This window comes from Chiloscyllium plagiosum, chromosome 1 (assembly GCF_004010195.1).
Source record: "Chiloscyllium plagiosum isolate BGI_BamShark_2017 chromosome 1, ASM401019v2, whole genome shotgun sequence".
In the NCBI taxonomy this organism is placed as follows: Eukaryota; Metazoa; Chordata; class Chondrichthyes; order Orectolobiformes; family Hemiscylliidae; genus Chiloscyllium; species Chiloscyllium plagiosum.
The window spans coordinates 14,259,564-14,280,137 of record NC_057710.1 but is presented as its reverse complement, the minus strand read 5'-3'; the positions used below and the strand labels follow the sequence as shown (position 1 = coordinate 14,280,137).

Genomic DNA, 20,574 nt, shown 5'->3' with positions numbered 1-20,574 from the left:
AGTGGAGGCCCACACTCTGGATTCATTTAAGAAGGAATTGGATAGAGCTCTCAAAGATAGTGGAATCAAGGGTTATGGAGATAAGGCAGGAACAGGATACTGATTTAGGAATGATCAGCCATGATTATATTGAATGGCGGTGCAGGCTCGAAGGGCTGAATGGCCTACTCCTGCACCTATTGTCTATTGTCATGCGCAGGAAGTGGAGGAGATTTGCTGGAGGGCATCGTTGACCACATGTGAAGGGAAATTGCAGTCCTTGAAGAAGGCCATCTGGGATGTTTTATGGTGGAACTGATCCTCCTGGGGACAGATGCAGCAGAAGTGGAGGAATTGTGAATAAGGGATAGCATTTTCACAGGAGGCAAGGTGGGAAGAGGTGTAGTCTAGGTAGCTGTGGTAGTGGGTGGGTTTGTAGTAGATGTCCATGTGGAGTCAATCGTCGGAAATGGAGGTGGAGAGGACCAGGAAGGGAAGGGAGGTGTCCAAGATGGTTGGGGTGAAAGGTGTTTGTGAAGTTGATGAACTGTTCAACCTCCTTGTGGGAGCACGAGGTGGCGCTAGTACGGTCATCAGTGTAACGGAGGAAATGTTGGGGAATGGTGCCGGTGTGGCTGCGGAAGGTGGCCTGTTTCATGTACCCAACAAAGAGGCAATCATAGCTGGTGCCCATGGTTACCCCTTTTTCTGGAAGTGGGATGATTCAGCGTGAGATGAAGAAATGGAGGTATGGAGGCCTTTCAACATTGGGATGGATGTGTACAGGGACTGGATGTCCATGGTGCAGATGAGGCATTGGGGACTGGGGAAATGAAAGTCATGGAGGAGATGGAGGGCGTGGGTGGTGTCCCAAACATAGGTGGGGAGTTCCTGTACTAAGGGGGACAGGGCAGTATCAAGGTATGTGGAGATAAGTTCGGTGGGGCAGGAGCAGGCAGAGACCATGGGTTGACCAGGGCAGTCCACTCAGCTTTGCTCTTTCGGACAAAGGTACCTGCCAGTATCCTCTGAGCAAGTCCAACTTTGAAATATAAGTTGCTTGTCCCACCTTGTCAACACAGTCTTCCAAACATGGAGTTGGATATGCATCAGACTTTGCGATAGTCCACACATAGTCCCATCTGGTTTTGACACCATTACTATTGGTGAGCTCCAGTCACTACAACTCACTCCGATTATATCATCCTGGAGTATGCGCTCAATTTCCTTTTGAACCTGTGTCAACTTTAGAGGGTTATGCCTCTCAGGATGTTGCTTAATTGGAACAGCATTTATCTACATCATGCATAATTAGGTTAGTACATCCCAGTTTATTTCCACATACCTCCCCATAAGTCTTTTGGATCATTTCAGTTTTCCTCTGGAAGGTAACTTGATAATTTATCCCAATTTTTGACAGATTCCTCATTGTCCAGTTTAATTTGAAGAATGTCCTGTTTGGAATCCTCTGAACTTGGTTCTTCACTCTGTGTTTAACCAGTAAAACATTCTCCTTTTGCTTTGCTTCCCTGTCAAAATATCTTTTGAGCATATTCACATGATATGTGAGATTTCTTTCTGTCTGAAGTGCTTATCAAATAGTTCACCTCTCTCCATCTCCTTTTGACTTGATAAGGTCCACTAAACCATCACTGGAAGTAATGCCAGCACTTTTTTCTTCGAGAGCAAAATTGAGTTTTTGATTTCCTGTCTGCTTCCTGTTTTACTGTGTTACTTTTAAATGCTGTATAGCCAACTCCCATGCTCTATTTAACTGTTCCCTAAAACTTGGCACAAAGTCCAACTGTGTAGTTTCACTTATGACTTACTAATTTCTCCTTTTAATCAATTTTAGTGGTCCTCTCACCTCACTCCCAAACACTCATACTTATGGACTAAAATTGATCAAATCGTTTGATGTATCTTTGTACAAAAACTACAAACGAAATTCCTTTATCCCAGTCATCTGGATAGTCCTGACTATAAATGCTGAATATGGTCTTTAATGTTTGATGCCACCTTTCTGGCACTTCCTGCCGATTCTGGACCCTTGATCTGATTGTATTTCTGTGAGTAGCCCCCTATCTAGTGAAGAATTTGAGTAACTACTCTGTAATCCTTTTAGTTCTGATATTGTGTAATGGAATGGCCTCTGGAAATCTCATGGACATATCCATTATTGTTAGCAAATACTGATTCCCACGTTTTGTTTTAGGTTAGGGTCCTATGCAATCAATTAACGTTTCTTGAAGTACTGGAATAGGTATTAATGGTGCGGGTTTTATTACTGCCTGCAGTTTTCTAATTACCTGATAGGTATGACATATCTGGCAAAATTCAGCTACATCCTTGTGCAGTCCAGGCCAGTAAAAAATATTTCTGCTCACTGAGCGGAAGATTGTTTTTAGACATTTCGTCACCATACTAGGTAACACCCATCAGTGAGCCTCTGATGAAGTGCTAGTATTATCTCCCATTTTCTATTTGTGTTTAGATTTCCTTGGGTTGCTGATGTCATTTCCTGTGTTGGTGACGAGCACCAGAATTCCGAGAAGCATGGCATTCCAACTGGAATTCTAAAAACAAATACATTGATTTGGACCCCATCTACTAAAGAAAAGAACAGGAAATGATGTTGCCAACACAGGAAATCATATCACCAACCCTAGGAAATCTAAACACATAAATAGAAAGTGGGACATAACACCAGTGCTTCAGTGAAGGCTCACTGATATTATCTAGTATGGTGACGAAGCATCTGAAAATGAATCTTTCAGTTCAGTGAGCAAACTTACATCTAGAACCTCAACCTGAGCTACAAATCTTCTCAAAACTTGCTCATATGTTTTGTATTTTAGCTTGAGTCTTTTTTTATCCCAAACTGACTTCTTCCTTGGTGTTCATGTGCTACCCGCAACACCTCCTTTCTATAACCCACTGGCAATATGACTTGATGCACTCCTGCCTATTTCTCATTTGCCTGAATATGTGATGGTCTCCACTTACTCAGTAAGACTTCATATTTAAGATAGTAGTATTCAGGGATACATTTGGATTCGTTTTCCATGTATGCCTTTTGATACAATTGTTTTAGTTTCTCATCTTTCTGCTGTAACTCAATTTTTTCTGAGCTCAAGGTATCTACTTTGTTATCCATCTGCTCCTGGTTTGTCTCAACCATTTGATCAAACAGGATCTCTGATAATTGTACTTCAAGTTTCTTATCTATACTTTTTGATCCTCTCCTGTTTCAACTGGTGACTTTGTGACCTCATTACCACATTCAGGAAAATTCCCAGTATATGCTTCCTGTAATACCTCAGTTGACTGAGTTTCCACTGGCTTTTCAACCACAGTAGGCGGCACTCCTACCTGTGAAATAGCTATATCATTAGCAAGGACAGATTGTATTAATGGAGCTGAGAGTTTGTCCAGTGCTCCTACCACAACTTCTCCACTCTTCACTGGAAGCTCTAACCTCACTCTACATAATTGAGCACTTCTTGTCTCACCATGAATTCCCATTACTCGCACTTTTTCTGGCAATAGTCCTTCAGAGGTACATATATTCTCATCTTTCAACATCAAAGATTAAGAGGATTCTATGTCTCTTAATCTTGTAACCTCTTTACCTGCTGCACCTGGCCTATGTGAGTAAACGTTTCTTTTACAGGTATGTGCTTTAAGAAGATTTGGCACTTCCTCTTTAACCAACCACTGACCAGCGTGTACATTTTGGTGCAGCTTTCTAGCCCCCACTGTGCTTTCCATTTCAACTCCAACAAAATTCACTGGCTTGTCCTGTTTCCCTCCATCTGGCTTCCCAGTGCTTTTCCTAACTCACCAACACTCATTTCATGTGGCCAGTTTTATTGCAGTGAAAGCACCAGAGGTTTTTAACTTTCCCGTTCATGGGTTTCCTTTTTACCCTGTGGTAAGAATTCTTATGATCCTTACCGAGATCTACTTTTCCCTTACCACATGAGGATTTCTCTTTTCCCACATTCTATCCCTTATGGATTGAAATTGATGTTGGAAGTCAAATTTTGATTTGTAGACCAACCCATAATCATCAGCCATATCAGCTGCTAATCTTGTCGTTTTAATTCTCTGCTCTTCCACATGTACAATTCTGGTCATCACATTATAGGAAGGATTTGGAAGCTTTGGAAAGGGTTCAGAGAAGATTTACTCGGATGTTGCCTGGTATGGAGGGCATACCAGATGAAGGGCTGATTAAGGGCTTTTGCCCCAAAGCATCGATTTTCCTGCTCCTTGGATGCTGCCTGACCTGTGCTTTTCCAGCACCACTCTGATCTAAACTCTTCCACACGAGTCCTCACTACTTCCTCACTAAGCTTACCTTCTACTTTCACTTCCGTCCTTTTTAAGCCGACTTTCCTGTCTGTGCCAATTTCTGAAGTTCAAACACGCTCTCTTTCTTCCTTGCCCCTCTCTCCTTTTCTTTTTGGTTTGCTAGTACCTTTCAATCCTTTTTTCTCTCTTCTGCTTTTAATCATAATTCAACTGGTTTCATTTCTTTTTTCTTTCTTTTTTCTTTCTTTTTTCTTTCGCCTCTAACTCAAGCTGCTGCATTTTCAACTGAATCTTAGCCACCGCACGGAACATAGAACATTACAGCACAGTACAGGCCCTTGGGCCTTCTGTTGCTTCGGCCGATGTAACCCATCTGAAGCCATCTAACCTACACTATTCCATTTTCGTCAATATTTTATCCAGTGACAATTTAAATGCCCTGGAAGTTGGTGAGTCTACTACTGTTGCAGGCAGGGCGTTCCAACCCCTACTACTCAGAGTAAAGAAACTACTTCTAACTTCAGTCCTATTTCTATCACCCTTCAATTTAAAGCTATGTCCCCTCGGGCTAGCCATCACTACCAGAGGAAAAAGGCTCTCACCGTCCACCTATCTAACCCTCTAGTTATCTTATGTCTCTATTAAGTCACCTCTCAACTTTCTCTCTAATGAAAACAGCCTAAAGTCCCTCAGCCTTTTCTCATAAGACCTTCCCTCCATACCAGGCAACATCCGAGTAAATCTCCTCTGAACCCTTTCCAAAGCTTCCACATCCTTCCTATAATGCGGTGACCATAACTGTACACAATACTCCAAGTGCGACTGCACCAGCATTTTGTACAGCTGTAACATGACCTCATGGCTCCGAAACTCTCTTTCTCCCAATGAAAGCTAACACACCGTATGCCTTCTTAACAACCCTATCAACATGGGCAACTCTCGGGGATCTATGTACAAGGACACCAAGATCACCTTGCCCATCTACAGTATTAAGAATCTTCCCATTAGCCCATTACTCTGAAATCCTGTTACTCCTTCCAAAGTGAACCACCTCACACTTTTCCATTTTAAATTCCATTTTCCACCTCTCAGCCTAGCTCTGCAACTTATCTATGTCCCTCTGTAACCTACAACATTCTTCGATACTACCCACAATGCCACCAACCTTAGTGTCACCGGCAAATTTACTAACACATCCTTCTGTGCCCTCATCCAGGTCATTTATAAAAGTGACAAGTGGCCAGCAGTAGCCCCAAAACAGATCCTTGTGGTACACCCAGTAGTAACTGAGTTCTAGGATGAACATTTCCCGTCTTTCCGCTAGCCAATTTCTGATCTAAACTGCTAAATCACGCTTAATCTGATGCCTCTGTATTTTGTGCAATAGCCTACAATGGGGAACTTTATCATATGCCTTACTGAAATCCATATTCACCACATTGACCGCTTTACCCTCATCCACTTGTTTGGTCATCTTCTCAAAGATTTCAATAAGGTTTGTGAGGCGCGACCTACCCTTCACAAAACCTTGTTGACTATCCCTGATCAACTTATTCCTATTGAGATGATTCTAAATCCTATCTCTTATAATAATCTTTTCCAACACTTTACCCACAACCGAAGTAGGGCTCACTGGTCTATAATTACCAGAATTGTCTCTACTCCCCTTCTTGAACAAGGGGATAACATTTGCTATCTTCCAGTCTTCTGGTACTAATCCTGTAGACAATGACCACATAAAGATCAAAGCCAAAGGCTCGGCAATCTCCTCCCTGGCTTCCCAGAGAATCCTAGGATAAATCCCATGCAGTTTAGGAGACTTAACTATTTTCATACTTTCCAGAATTGCTATCACCACCTCCTTGTGAACCTCGATCTCATCAGTCCAGTAGCTTGTATCTCAGTATTCTCCTCAACAACATTGTCTTTTGCTAGTGTGAATACTGATGAAAAATATTCATTAAGCGCTTCCCCTATCTCCTCTGACTCCACACACAACTTCCTACTACTGTTCTTGATTAGCCCTACTATTACTCTAGTCATTCTTTTATTTCTCATAGGCCTCATACGGTTTTCCATGATCCTAACTGCCAACGACTTCTCATGTCCCCTCCTGCCTCTTCTTGATTCTCTCTTTGCATCTTTCCTGGCTAAATTGTAACTCTCAAGCTCCCTAACTCAGCTTTTATTCTTGTCCTTGCATAAGTCAACGCCTTCCTCTTGACAAGAGATTCAACTTCTTTTGTAAACCATGGTTCTCTTGCTCGACCACTTTCTCCCTGCCTGAAGGTAATACTTATCAAGGACACACAGTTGCTGTTCCTTGAATAAGCTCCACATTTCAATTGTGTCCATCCCCTGCAGTTTTCTTCCCCATCCTAAGTCTTGCCTAATCTCATCATAATTGCCTTTTGCTTTTTCCCATCTATAACACTTATCCTACGGTGTATATACCTTTCCCTTTCCATTGCTAAAGTAAATGTAAAGGAATTGTGGTCGCTATCACCAAAGTGCTCAAATCTAACACCTGGCTGGATTAATTACACAGTACCAAATCCAATGTGGCCTCACACCTTGTTGGCCTGTCTACATACTGTGTCAGGAAACTCTCCTGTACACATTGGATAAAAATAGATCCATCTGAAGTACTTGAACTATATATTTCCAGTCAATATTTGGAAAGTTAAAGTTCCCCATTACAACTACCCTGTTATCCTCGCTCCTATCCAGAATCATCTTCGCAATCCTTTCCTCTACATCTCTGGAACTATTCAGAGGTCTATAGGAACCTCCCAAAAGGGTGACCTTTCCTTTCCTGTTTCTAGCCTCAGCTAATACTACCTCAGTAAACAAGTCCTCAAACGTCCTTTCTGCCGTTGAAACACTGTCCTTGACTAACAATGCCACCTCTTTTACAATCTTCCCTGAATTTCCAAAGATTCTGATGGCGTTTTCAGCAAATTTAAATGCTGAGCTATTGCTGTACTAACCACATCGTTTTTTTTAGAGACAAGGGCAACTTCAACACCAGCTTGTTTGTCAATTCCAGCAGCTTTGCCTTGTTCATCTTTTGTAAAACCACCAAAGTTACTACTTCTGCCGCGAGAAAACTCTTGGTGACTGAAAGAGCCATTACTACGCCAGCATCATTTAAACCAACCGAATTCAACACTCGGAACAAAAGACACCAACACCTACCAGTCACTGCCTTTGCCTTTGACTCTGACGACCCTAATCCCAAATCGTAACTATAGAACAAATCCCACAAAAAGGCCCCAATCTGTATTGGACCAGGCAAGACCCCTTCAAATCATTTGAAGAAGGTAGCCAAGAACCTAACTTCCCCAGTTGTTTTAAGCATATGTAAGGTGAATATTCCAGGAGCGATGTGGCTGGTGAAACCACTCTATTTTAAACAAAACAGAATTTATTTCCACACAAACAACAGAAAACCGAATTTAGAATAATGTAACTATCTGAAAATCCAACTGATACGAAAATGCAACTTAATAAAGAGCTGAATGATTTCCTGCAACATCCCATGCATACCCCCTTGGCAAAAAAGGTAAAATCAAGCACAGGTTCTTACAGGAGAGAGAGAGTCGGCCAGAAAATCTTTTGAATCGGGGAACCTTCCCCCCCTCAGCAACTTTAAAAAAAAAGCAAAGTTTAAAAATAAAAACCTTGAACTAGAAGAAATGGTTACTCCCCTTTCATTGTATAACTTCTTTTTTAAAAAACCTTTACAAGTAGATACTCCTAGACATATCAGAACCTCTTGTATTTACAACCCCTCTTTGAAAAAAAACAAAGACAGTGTTAACGGAGCAGCATCAGCAGTTATCTTAAATCTTAACTGTTCCAACACACTTTTTCCCATCCTTCATCGACTTGAGGTCATTCAAAAACTTTGTAACCGATGTTAACTTGAACTATATTCTACTCCCCTATCACCCTTTGTTTTTGCTAACCTACATTGGTTCTCATTCCTGATGAAGGGCTTATGCTCGAAATGTCAATTCTTCTGTTCCACGGAAGCTGCCTGACTGGCTGTGCTTTTCCAGCACCATACCCTTCGACTGTACATTGGTTCTCAGTCAAACAAAACTTTAAAATGCTCTTCCTTTGTTTTCGATGACTGTAATGGCCTCACCCCTCTTTATCTCTGTAATCTCCTCCAGAACTCTGTATCTACACTCATCTCGTTCAGGCTTTAGTTTTAATTTGTCCCCCATTTATGGCCATGCCTACAACTATATTGACCCTAATCTCTCTAATTTCTGTGCTTCACCACTTCTCTTGCTACTTGTGTCCAAACATCTGGGCATCTGCCTGAAAATTACTTTGTGGCTTTAATTTTGCCCTATAATGTTTCTGTGAAGAATGTATTATGTTAAAGGTGCTGTATAAATGTAAGATGTTGAACAGAGCAATGAAATACCAATGTCTTCAGCTTTGCAATTGAAAAGTAAACTCTTCAGTGTTGTTATGGTTCCAGCTGATACTGTTGGACAGTTTGTATCTCAGAATGATACCTGCCCTAACAAGTCAAGCTAACTGGGTATAGAACAATTTGAAAGTTCTTAAAACACACAGCAAATTAACGTTCTTTTATCAGTTCCTCAACACGATCACTTCACATTCAAGTTCAGAAGAATTAGACCTTTATATCAATTTAGCAGGTTCTTCCCAATTCTTTCCTAGGAAATATGAAGTTGTTTTTCATGTATCCCTACAAAACCCAGCTTTTTAGTAATCTGCAGATTTCCAATGTAGCGTTCCTGCTCTGTAAGGTGCACCAGTCACTGACATTCTGTGGTTTACCTGAACTGCTCTGTGCTAACCCCATGTGCCAGAATTCTAAAACTGAAGCTACAATAATGATATTTGGACAGAAGTTGAGAGGAAACCTGCCTTTTGTTCTGATATCATATACACTAATCAGAAGCAGATGCATTCAAGCAGTCAATATAGTGAGTCTATCATGTCACCAGTGAAGGCTTCTAGTGTTTTCAAACCCCGAACACATCAGAAAAGCAGTCTTCTTGTTAGCACCTGCATTTCAATCATTTTAGTAACCTAAGCGCTTCATTTCTATTCCATAAGAATTTTTGGCTAATGTTCAAAAGTCCCACCAAGGCAGTTCTTTTGACTGACAGCAGTGTTCCAGGTGGTGGTGTGGGGATGTAACAAATCCAGGGAATTTTCTCCGATCAGGTTTCGAAAAGTCAAAGAGGCACCTGGTGATGCTCATACATGCAAGCATAACCACAGACTACAAGAGCAAGTCAGAGACCAGGAATTCAGATGCGAGCAACTGTTTCCGATGTGTCTGTACGCTATCTACAAGAGACAAGTCAGGAACTTGATGGATTACCCTCTACTTGATTTGATGGGTGCAGTGATTTGATAGTCAATACCATCCAGGACAGTTACTCCCATCCACATCCTTCATACACTCCTTTCACCACCAACACACACACACACGCGCTAGCAGCTATGTGTCCCATTGACATGATATATTGCAAGGCTCCTTAAAATTCACCTTGAAAACTGGCAACTTCTGCTAATTTGATGGGAATGGGCAGCAGATGCATGGAACACAGTCACCTGCAAGTTCTCCTCTGAACCATTCACGTACCTGAATTGGAAATACATTGCTGTTGCTTCACCATAACTTAATCCTGGAACTTCTTTGTAACAGCACTGCTTATGTCCCTACACTCCAAGAGCTGCAGTAGTTCAAAAAAGCAGCTCACCACCAACTTTTTCCAGATCAATTGGGGTTAGGTAATAAATGCTGAGCCAGTGAAGCTCACATATCATGAATGACCTAAATTAAGAAATGAAGACTGCATGGGTAATTCTGCAATATGTGAGATGCAAGATCCATAAATTATAAGTATACCAAGTTCCACATTGTAAGTCGTTGAGGGGTAACCTTAGAGAGGTTTACAAACTTATGAGAGGCATGGATAGGGTAAATAGGCAAAGTCTTTTCTCTGGGGTCGGTGAGCCCAGAACTAGAGGGCATAGGATTAGGGTGAAGTGGGGGGGAAAGATATAAAAGAGACCTAAGGGGCAACTTTCTCACACAGAGGGTGGTATGGGTATGCAATGAGGTGCCAGAGGAAGTGATGGAGGCTGGTACAATTGCAACATTTAAAAGGCATTTGGATGGGTATATGAATAGGAAGGGTTTGGAGGGATATGGGCCGGGTGCTGGCAGGTGGGACTACATTGGGTTGGGATATCTGGTCGACGTGGACGGGTTAGACCGAAGGGTCTGTTTCTGTGCTGTACATCTCTGACTATGACTATGACACTTGAGTGCCTCTCAATTGTAGAAGGGTAGAAAATAAACATAGAACAAATTGATGAGAACACTTTGTGACATGCATCCAACATTCCTGTATCTAATACATAGTGCGGTATTGTATTGCCTTACTTTCCAAATTTCCTAAAAATATCCTGTTATCATATCCTGTTTTCTGGATGTTGGAGTAATTTCCTATATAATTGAGCCTCATCACTTTTTGATATGATGCAATGCTGCCTCAAGGGGTGTTCAAAGTTAAAAATCTCACAACACCAGGTTATAGTCCAACAGGATTAATTGGAAGCACTAGCTTTCGTAGCGCTGCTCCCTCATCAGGTGGTAGTTAACCACCTGATGAGGGTGCAGTGCTATGAAAGCTAGTGTGCTTCCAATTAAACCTGTTGGACTATAACCTGGTGTTGTGTGATTTTTAACTTTGAACAACCCAGTCCAACATCGGCATCTCCAAATCACGTCTCAAGGAGAACTGCTTCAGAGGGAGGACCACCTCCATACACCTGCCATCAGATAAGAGATCTCGTGATAAAGTTGCTACTGCCTGCATTTACACTGATGGAATTCTACACAAACATCTTTAACCTCCTTGGACTTCTGTAGAAGCAAACTGAACTGGCTTTATAAGAGTACACAATTCAACAAAGACATAGCATTTGCCTACCATGCTTTGATTCATATAAATGACGCCTGTCAAGTCTGCACAAACAACAACTATTGTAAATCTTTACTCTACTCAGTTTAACATTCCAAGCACTTATTGAAGGATGTGAGGTTTTCCTCTTCAACTACTTTCCCCAGTAGTGCATTCCAGATTCAATGCAACCTCTGGGTTTTAAAAAAAAGTCCCCTTAATTTTATATGCCTCAATCTGGTTCCATCTCTGCCTTCTATGTTCTAAAGAAAGCAACCCAAACTTATTCAGCTTCTCTTAGCTGAACTCCTCCGTCTGAGGCAACATCTTGGTAAACCTCTGCAGCCCCTCCAATGCAATAACATTGCTCCTTTGGTCCAGTTAACCAAAACTGCGCACAGTACTCCAGCTGTGGTTTGTTTAAAGAGTTCTGCAGCTCCAGCATACGTCCTGTTTTCTTATCTGCCGTTTTTTTTTTGTTTTGCATTTATGTAGTACTTTTCCTAGCCATTGATGCCGTAATTAGCGACTTCCAAACTTTTAGAGTCATAGAGGTGTACAGCTCAGAAACGGACCCTTTTGTCCAACTCGTCCGTGCCAACTAGATATCCTAAATTAATCTAATCCTATTTGCCAGCACTTGGCCCATATCCCTCTAAACCCTTCCTATTCATACCCATTCAGATGCCTATTAAATGTTTTTACTGTACTCATTTGACTACATGACAATAAAGCTAATTCTAATTCATTGTAAATCTCAAAGCATTTTACTGTTGTAGGCCATATTCAGTTTTGAGCAATTCTGCCAATAATCCCAATAGTTGGATTCAACACATTCTTTTAACGTTTTCGTAGTAGTCGCTTAAGAACAGCTAGATATCAGGATCTGCCTCCTACTTATTAAGCATTTTCTCAGGAGCTGAGCAAGTTTTGGAAAATAGCCACAGTCAACTCTCACTGCTACTTGCTGTCTGTGACACACACCTATTATGAACCTTACGGTTTTTCCCTTCAGAGCCTGTAGCTTTAATATTGCACTTTTACTCATGACATGACACGCATTCATGATAACATGTTTGAACAGAGTTGGTGGCTTTGGAAGTGTGGTTCCCAATGCAATTCAAAACTTCTGGAAAAGGGTCATTGGACCCGAAACATTAATTCTGCTTTCTATCCACAGGTACTGCTGGAGCTGTTGAGTCTTTCCAGCAATTTTTCTTTTTGTTCTGCATTCTAAGACTTGTTCCACATCTTGGTTTTGTTATAGAGTAGACAGTGGAGATTGATGTTATACTTAGACGGTATCTTTGTTGTCGTTGTACAAGACCACCAGCTTAGTCGAAGATCGATCAGATGGACCACAGTCCTTTTTCCTCTGAGTTCCAATGCTCCTACACACAATGTGTGCTGGAGTGTTTCAGATTCTTTTGTGTCATTGAAAGAAAGTCATAAAAACATTGACTAATTCAAAAATATTGACTAATTTCCTGATCCTGAAGCTGGAGGGTAATGATCTAAGTATCACGTTGGTGGCTGTATGTTTCTACAGCTTCACAAGGCATTCATGCCTCTCATTAGTTAATAATGATACATGAGAATATCATCACAGATTTATGAAAAGACTTTTTAAAAAGTTTGGCTGTGTAAGAAAAACACTTGTGTTTCCACTTTTATAATTTTGCAACAAATAAGCAGTTGTGAAAATTGGCTGTGTCTATCTAATATTAAAATATCCTGATTTTTGTTTTAATCAAATTCAAAGAAACTGATCTCAGTTAATGGTTTTTATTCACTTAAGCTAATATGAAAATTGGCCAAAGGAGTAAAATTCTTTTACAACCTGAGGTAGAATAAAATTGCCTGTGATTCATTCATAATTAAATAGGTTAATAATTACATTCATTAACAATTCGAGAAATATAACCAAGCTCTCTACTGGGTGGTGGACTGAGAGAATTCCAAGGCAGAAATGTCAAAATCAACTCAGAAATTGAGAGTTTAATTCCGACGTAAGTTACAGAACTGAACTCTGTAAATTTGGTAATTTAATTTGAGCTAGTACCAGATAAAAACATCTATTATGGAAATCTGCAATAAAGAGCCAACTGGATCACTAATTGTCCTTATGTGATAAGAACTTGCCATCCCTCATCACATTAACTTTCATGTGATTGTAGTTCCACACTACCCAGTTCAGAGGAATCCCACAAATCACCAGGTCAGGACAAAGTCATAGAGATGTATAGCATGGAAACAAACCCTTCGGTCCAATCCGTTCATGCCGACCAGGTATCCCAACCCAATCTAGTCCCACCTGCCAGCACCCAGCCCATATCCCTCCAAACCCTTCCTATTCATATACCCATCCAAATGACTCTTAAATGTTGCAATTGTACCAGCCTCCGCCACTTCCTCTGGCAACTCATTCCATATACATACCACCCTCTGTGTGAAAATGTTGCCCCTTAAGTCTCTTTTATATCTTCCCCTCTCACCCTAAACCTATGCCCTCTAGTTCTGCACTCCCCGACCCCAGAGAAAAGATTTTGTCTATTTATCCTATCCATGCCCCTCATAATTTTGTAAACCTCTATAAGGTCACTCTTCAGCCTCCGACGCTCCAGGGAAAACAGCCCCAGCCTGTTCAGCTTCTCCCTTTGGCTCAAAACCACCAATCTTGGCAACATCCTTGTAAATCTTTTCTGAACCCTATCAAGTTTCACAACATCTTTCCGATAGGAAGGAGACCAGAATTGCATGCAATATTCCAACAGTGGCCTAACCAATGTCCTGTACAGCCACAACATGGCCTCCCAACTCCTGTACTCAATACTCTGACCAATAAAGAAAAGCGTACCAAACGCCTTCACTATCCTATCTACCTGCGACTCCACTTTCAAGGGGCTATTGGTCAAATACAAAATGCTGTCCATAGGATGAAATGATTAGAAGTGTGCCTGCTCTCTGAATGATACAGCAATCAAATAGGCCAACTGAACTGCAGAGCCAATAAAGTCAAATTCAGGTGATAAGATATTGGAGAAGTTCCAGGAGATTGTGGCTAAGATTGAGCTATGAAAAAATTTAGTTATATAGGGACCTGAATTCTTCAGTCTGGATCATCTGCAATATACAGTATGTTTCTGAAGGAGTTATGAAGGTGAAAATGGGATGTAAGTAAGGTGAAATTTAACACTGCAGAAATAGAAGCATGTGAACTACCCACAGTTACATAATTGAAATTGGGAACCCAGCATGTTAAGTAATTAGAAGCACAGATCTGAACTGTTTCACTCTAGTCTATAGTTTGGTATTGTTTGAGTCGACTTTAAGCAAGGAATTGTGGGACTAAGGAAAATGTTAACCTACTAAATAAATAAATCTGCCTTTCCATTCATACAATGTTGATAATATTTTTGTTAGGGCAGTAGAGTATGTTCTGAAGGTCAGTTTTACAAAGCAGGAAGAGAAGTCAACAGGTTTTTAAGAGAGTTGTTTAACATTGTGCACTTTTTTCTCCAGGGAAATGCTTCCGCTTGTACTCCGAAGCATTCCACAATGAGATGCCAGAGGTTTCACCACCCCGAGTGTCTGAAACAAACCTCAGTCACCTTGTGCTTCTGCTGAAGAGGCTGGATATTGCAGATATGGGACAGTGTGACTTCTTGGACAGGCCAGGTAAAGACGATAAAGCAGTTTGCATGGTTGACGTGTTGGTCTGGCACTCAAATAGAATTTCTAGCTATTCCCAACTAGTTACAGACAATTTTTAAGTTGCACTTTGTCACAGAGTCCTTATTTCTTTCAGTAAAGCTTTACAACACAGGATCAGGGATAGTGCATTTGCCCTTTAATCTTGTTCCAATCACAGAATTTCACAGGATGCTTTCTGGCTTTGCACTCGCCCTCAGTAGGACCAATGTACCTCACATCACACCTCTGCTTTCTTTCCATGGCTGCAGAAACCTCTCCTTTTCAAGTAATTTTGAAATACTCAACTGGTCCCACCTTCATCACATTCTCAGGCAGCACACTCCATATCCTAACCAGTGACTCTTGATGTCGAATGATGTTGAGGATTGGTATGGACTCAACTGAGTCAAATGGCTGCTCCCACACTGTAAGGAGTTTGTCATTATTGTTACTTATTATTAACTGCACATTACTCTGAAGCACTCTCCTTCATCAGTTCATCTCGTGAACCAGTCATCTCTCACTAATGACATTGCAATCCTATGGCCTGGTAAGACTATGGTGACTTCACCTTGCCTGTACGCAACTACTGTTAGATGTAATTCTGTAATTGGACTGCACTTGCTGAACAATCCTGCGTGCGTAATAATAGTTGCACTAACTAATGATAATCAGTTGAGCTTGAAATATGGCTCACTTATTGTTGCGAAAAGTGTGGAATGGCTTATAGTTCCATGTTGCTTTCTCCTTGGCATTGCCTGAGCCAATCAGAGTTGACTTGCCAACCAATCATCATATTTTCGTACTCTAGTAGGCAGTCCCCAGGATGCAAATGGGTTCCTTTCTGGAGTCGATTTTCAAATCATTGGTTCTGACTTGTGAACAAAATGCAAGACAATGTAAAGAAGCCAAATAATAAAGGGGTATAGATAGAGTTAATGGTAGCCCTCTTTTCCCTAGGATGATGGATTTCAAGACTAGGGGGTGCATTTTTAAGTGAGAGATTTAAAAGGGACTGGAAGGGCAATTTTTTTTTAACTCAGAAGGTGGTGTGTGGAATGAAGTTCCACAGAAAGTGGAGGATGCGGGTACAATTACAATGTTTAAAAGACATTTGGATAAGCACATGCATAAGAAAGGTTTTGGGGGGATATGGACGAGGAGCTGGCAGGTGGGACAACTTTGGTTTGGGATTATGGTCAGCGGTGGAATGGTTGGACTGGTTTCCTTATGATTTCATAAACCATTCAGCAGTAAAGGAAAAGCTCATAAGTAGAATCTTTAAAGTTGCACCCCTGTATAAGATTGTGCTGATAAGTTCAAGCATTTGTAAGTCAGACGTTTGTAATTCGGGGACCCTTGTAAATTGCTATGCTGATTTTGAATTTGTTGGATTCAAATTTCACCATCTGCCATGGTCAGATTTGAGCCCATGTCATAAAAACAGTAACTGGAGCTGTTCAGGATGGAGACGAAAGAAACTGTGGCTGGAGAGAATGTTCAGATTGGTAATAGAGAAATCAAATTGGCATTCCAACCGGAACTCGATCAACAAACACATTGACTTGGATCCCATTTACCACCCCCTGAGAAAAAGAACAGGAAATTACATTACCACAGGAAATGACATCATCAACCCAACACAACCCAAACGTATAAATAGAAAGTGGGCCGTGCCACCAGTGCTTCATCCGGAGGCTCACTGATGATGTTACCTAGTATGGTGACAAAACGTCTGAAATTGAACCTTCCAACTTAGCGAGCAAAACTACATCCAGAACCTCAACCTGAGCTACAAATTTCCTCAAAGCTATCAAATTCTGTGTTCAATGAGTTGATATCTAGAGCATACCAATTCAGGACCTTCAGAAGAGCATAAAGTCAAATATGAAGTTTTTGATGTGTAAGATCACCAATAGATTGATAGAAGCAGAATTTATAATTTTGAAAGAAAAAGCTGTTAAATGTTTTGGGAGAGAGAATAGGATATTGGCCAATAGATTGACTAGTAATCATTTGAGCAAGAAAAGGTATTACACACAGAGTACTGTTAACAGCTTGGATCCCATCATTGAAGGAAAGATGTTCTAGCATTGGAGGCAGTCTGGAAGAAATTCACTCGGCTGATCCCAAGAGTGGAAGATGTTTCTCATGAAGTGAGGTTGATTAAGTTGGGTCTGTACTCATTGATGCTGAGAAGAATGAGAGCTGACCTTAATTGAAATATGTAATCTTAGGAGGCTTGAAGTAGGTGCTAAGAAATTGTTCGCCTTGCGAGAGAGTCTAGGATTAGACAGCATAATCTCAGAATAAGAGGTTGTCCAGTTAGAGTTGAGAAGGGAGTTCTTACTTCTATGGTCATGCATTTAAGGAATTCCTTTTCCCAGAGTTGTTGTGGCTGTACAGTTCAACACATTCAAGGCTGAAACAAACTGATTTTGTTCAATAAGAGCATTAAGGATAATGGGTAAAAGACAGGAGAGTGGAGTTGAGGATTATCAGATCAGCCATGATCTCATTGAATACCAAAACAAACTCAATGCATTGAATGACCTATTTTATTAATTCATGGGATAAGGGCTTGCTGGCCAAGCCAGCATTTATACTGTCCATAATTGTCCTTATGGTGGTGCTGAGCGGCTTTCATATGCCCTGTCTCTGTCCTTCTGGGTGGCAGTGGTCATAGTCATAGAGATGTACAGCTTGGAAACGGACCCTTCGGTCCAACCCGTCCATGCCGACCAGATATCCCAACCCAATCGAGTCACACCTGCCAGCACCCAGCCCATATCCCTCGGAACCCTTCCTATTCATATACCCATCCAAATGCCTCTTAAGTGTTGCAATTGTACCAGCCTCCACCACTTCCTCTGGCAGCTCATTCCATACACGTACCACCCTCTGTGTGAAAACATTGTCTCTTATGTCTCTTTTATATCTTTCCCTTCTTACCCTAAACCTATGCCCTCACGTTCTGGACTCCCCGACCCCAGGGAAAAGATTTTGTCTATTTACCCTATTCATACCCTTCATAATTTTGTCACCCCTCAGCCTCCGACGATGGTGAGCGGCACGGTGGCACAGTGGTTAGCACTGTTGCCTCCTTGTTGGGCCTGTTTCCACACTGTAATGTAATCTAATCTAATCTAAAAAAAACAGCCCCAGCCTGTTCAGCCTCTCCCTATAGCTCAAATCCTCCAACCCTGGCAACATCCTTGTAAATCTTTTCTGAACCCTTTCAAGGTTCACAACATCTTTCCGATAGGAAGGACACCAGAATATCAAAGGAGCTGTCCAAGGAGCCTTGGTTAATTTCCGTATTGCATCTTTGTATATGGTTCACACTGCTGCTACTGAGTATTGGTGATGAAGAGAGTGGATGTTGTGCCAATCAAAATAGTGTGTTTTGTCCATGAAGGTGAGAGATTTCTTGAGTGTTGTTAGAACTACACTCATCCAGACAAGTGGTGAGTGTTTGGTTACATCCTTGGCTTGTGCCTTATAGATGTTTGACATGCTTTAAGATATCTAGGAGTGGGGAGGGTGGTGAATTACTAATTGCAGAATTTCCAGCCTCTGACCTTCTCTTGTAGCCATATGTATATATCTCGCGTGTGTGTGTGTAGTCCAATTCAATTTCTGATCATTGGTAACCCACAGGATGTTGTTAGAGGGGATCAGCAATAGTGATACCTTAAATCTTCTCTGCTATTTCACAAGTTGTATTACAGAGATAGTCCCAACTTCTCCAAACTATTTTCTTTTGGGAAAAGAAGATCAAGGGGATATTTGATATTATTCAAAATTATTCAAAAAAGTTATTCAAAACCTTGAGGTAGCTGGTCAGGTAGGCATGATAAAACTGTTGACCACTTGGGGAAGGATCAAGAAATAAGAGGATATAGATTTAAGGTTGTTAGCAAAAGAAGAAATGGACAGGAAGAGAAAAATTTCCATGCAGCAAATGATTACATTGTGGAACATGTCTGGTTCAATCGAGGCATTCAGCAGGAAATTTGATGGTTATTAAAATGGAAGAATGTGCAGGGTTATGGGGAGAAGGCAGTGAAATGCAGGCACTGTATTCATTCAAAGATCCAATAGAGACACAAGGGTTCAAGAAGCATTCCTTTTGAAACAATTCTGTGATTAATGAATGAAACATTAATCCTGTACAGGGGAACCTCGATTAAGCGAACGAGATGGGTGGGCACTATTTCATTTGAATAATCGATTATTCGGTTAATCGATTACATGCCTTTCCTCTGGGGCTAGGAGTTTTTAAAGTCTGCTCCCCGTTCAGGAGGCTGCAGCAGCACACAGCGTGCGAGACCCAGCCCCCATCATCGCCCACCACCCCCCTCCTGGCCCCCAAACCCCTACCAACACCGCACCCGCCCCCCCCCCCCGCAGCACAAAGCAGGCGAGCCCCCAACCCTGTCCAACCACACCCCCCAACCCTGTCCAACACCACCCCCGCACTCCCCAACCCCATCCAACACCACTGCCCCCCTACCCCCTCTCCGGGGCAGCCAGACTGTGCACCAACAACAAGACTGCTACTGCTGCAGCTGCCTTCGTGGGGTAAGTCTCCAACAGTGCGTGTGTGTGTGCACCTGTATAGAACTCCAGGGAAAGTGTGGGCAGAGAGAGAGAAGGTGGGAGGTCAGTCATTTGGCGATGGTGCCTGTTTAATCAATGTGGACAAAAGACGCGATCACTGTTGGAAGCACGTCTTTGATGTAATGTTTCCATTGGGACCTCGAGATCTCCTTTGGATAGTCCGATTTTCGGATAATTGAGGTTCCTCTGTAGTTTGCTGTTTCATCTGGATGGCTGCACTGTATATTCAGTTCTGAGAGATGTGTATTTGTATTATGTCTTGGATGCTCAATAGCCTCCAGCTGCAGTTGCCTTCACTTGTAACAGTCTGAACACACAGGTGGTAATTTCTGTCATTCTTTCCTCAGCCCCAGAAGCACTGATGCAGGCATTGGAGGATCTAGATTATTTGGCTGCTCTGGATGATGATGGGAACTTGTCAGAAGTTGGAATTATTATGTCTGAATTTCCACTGGATCCTCAACTTGCCAAAGCTCTTCTGGCATCTTGTGAATTTGATTGTGTGAATGAGATGTTAACAATTGCTGCAATGGTAATAGGTGAGAATAATTTTTTTTTCAAATTTAAAGTAATAGAACATAGAACATAGAAGAATACAGCGCAGTACAGGCCCTTCGGCCCTCAATGTTGCGCCGATCCAAGCCCAACTAACCTACACTAGCCCACTATCCTCCATATGCCTATCCAATGCCCGTTTAAATGCCCATAATGAGGGAGAGTCCACCACCGCTACTGGCAGGGCATTCTATGAACTCGCGACTCGCTGAGTAAATAACCTACCCCTAACATCTGTCCTATACCTACCCCCCCTTAATTTAAAGCTATGCCCCCTTGTAATAGCTGACTCCATACATGGAAAAAGATTCTCACTGTCGACCCTATCTAAACCCCTAATCATCTTATACACCTCTATCAAGTCACCCCTAAACCTTCTTTCCTCCAATGAAGACAACCCCACGTGCCTCAGTCTTTCCTCATATGATCTTCCTACCAT

The 20,574-nt window shown here is 41.6% G+C and overlaps 1 protein-coding gene across 3 annotated transcripts in view; it reads left to right on the top strand.

Annotated features, from left to right (window-relative positions):
- The window catches only part of LOC122553665 (putative pre-mRNA-splicing factor ATP-dependent RNA helicase DHX32), a 121,739-nt gene that overhangs the window by 77,247 nt on the left and 23,918 nt on the right, over nucleotides 1-20,574 (top strand). For all 3 annotated transcript variants that reach the window (XM_043697856.1, XM_043697946.1, XM_043698027.1), the window contains exons 7-8: nucleotides 14,787-14,942; nucleotides 19,928-20,119. In XM_043697856.1, coding sequence (XP_043553791.1) covers nucleotides 14,787-14,942; nucleotides 19,928-20,119 — 348 coding nt within the window. The remainder of the gene's footprint in view (nucleotides 1-14,786; nucleotides 14,943-19,927; nucleotides 20,120-20,574) is intronic.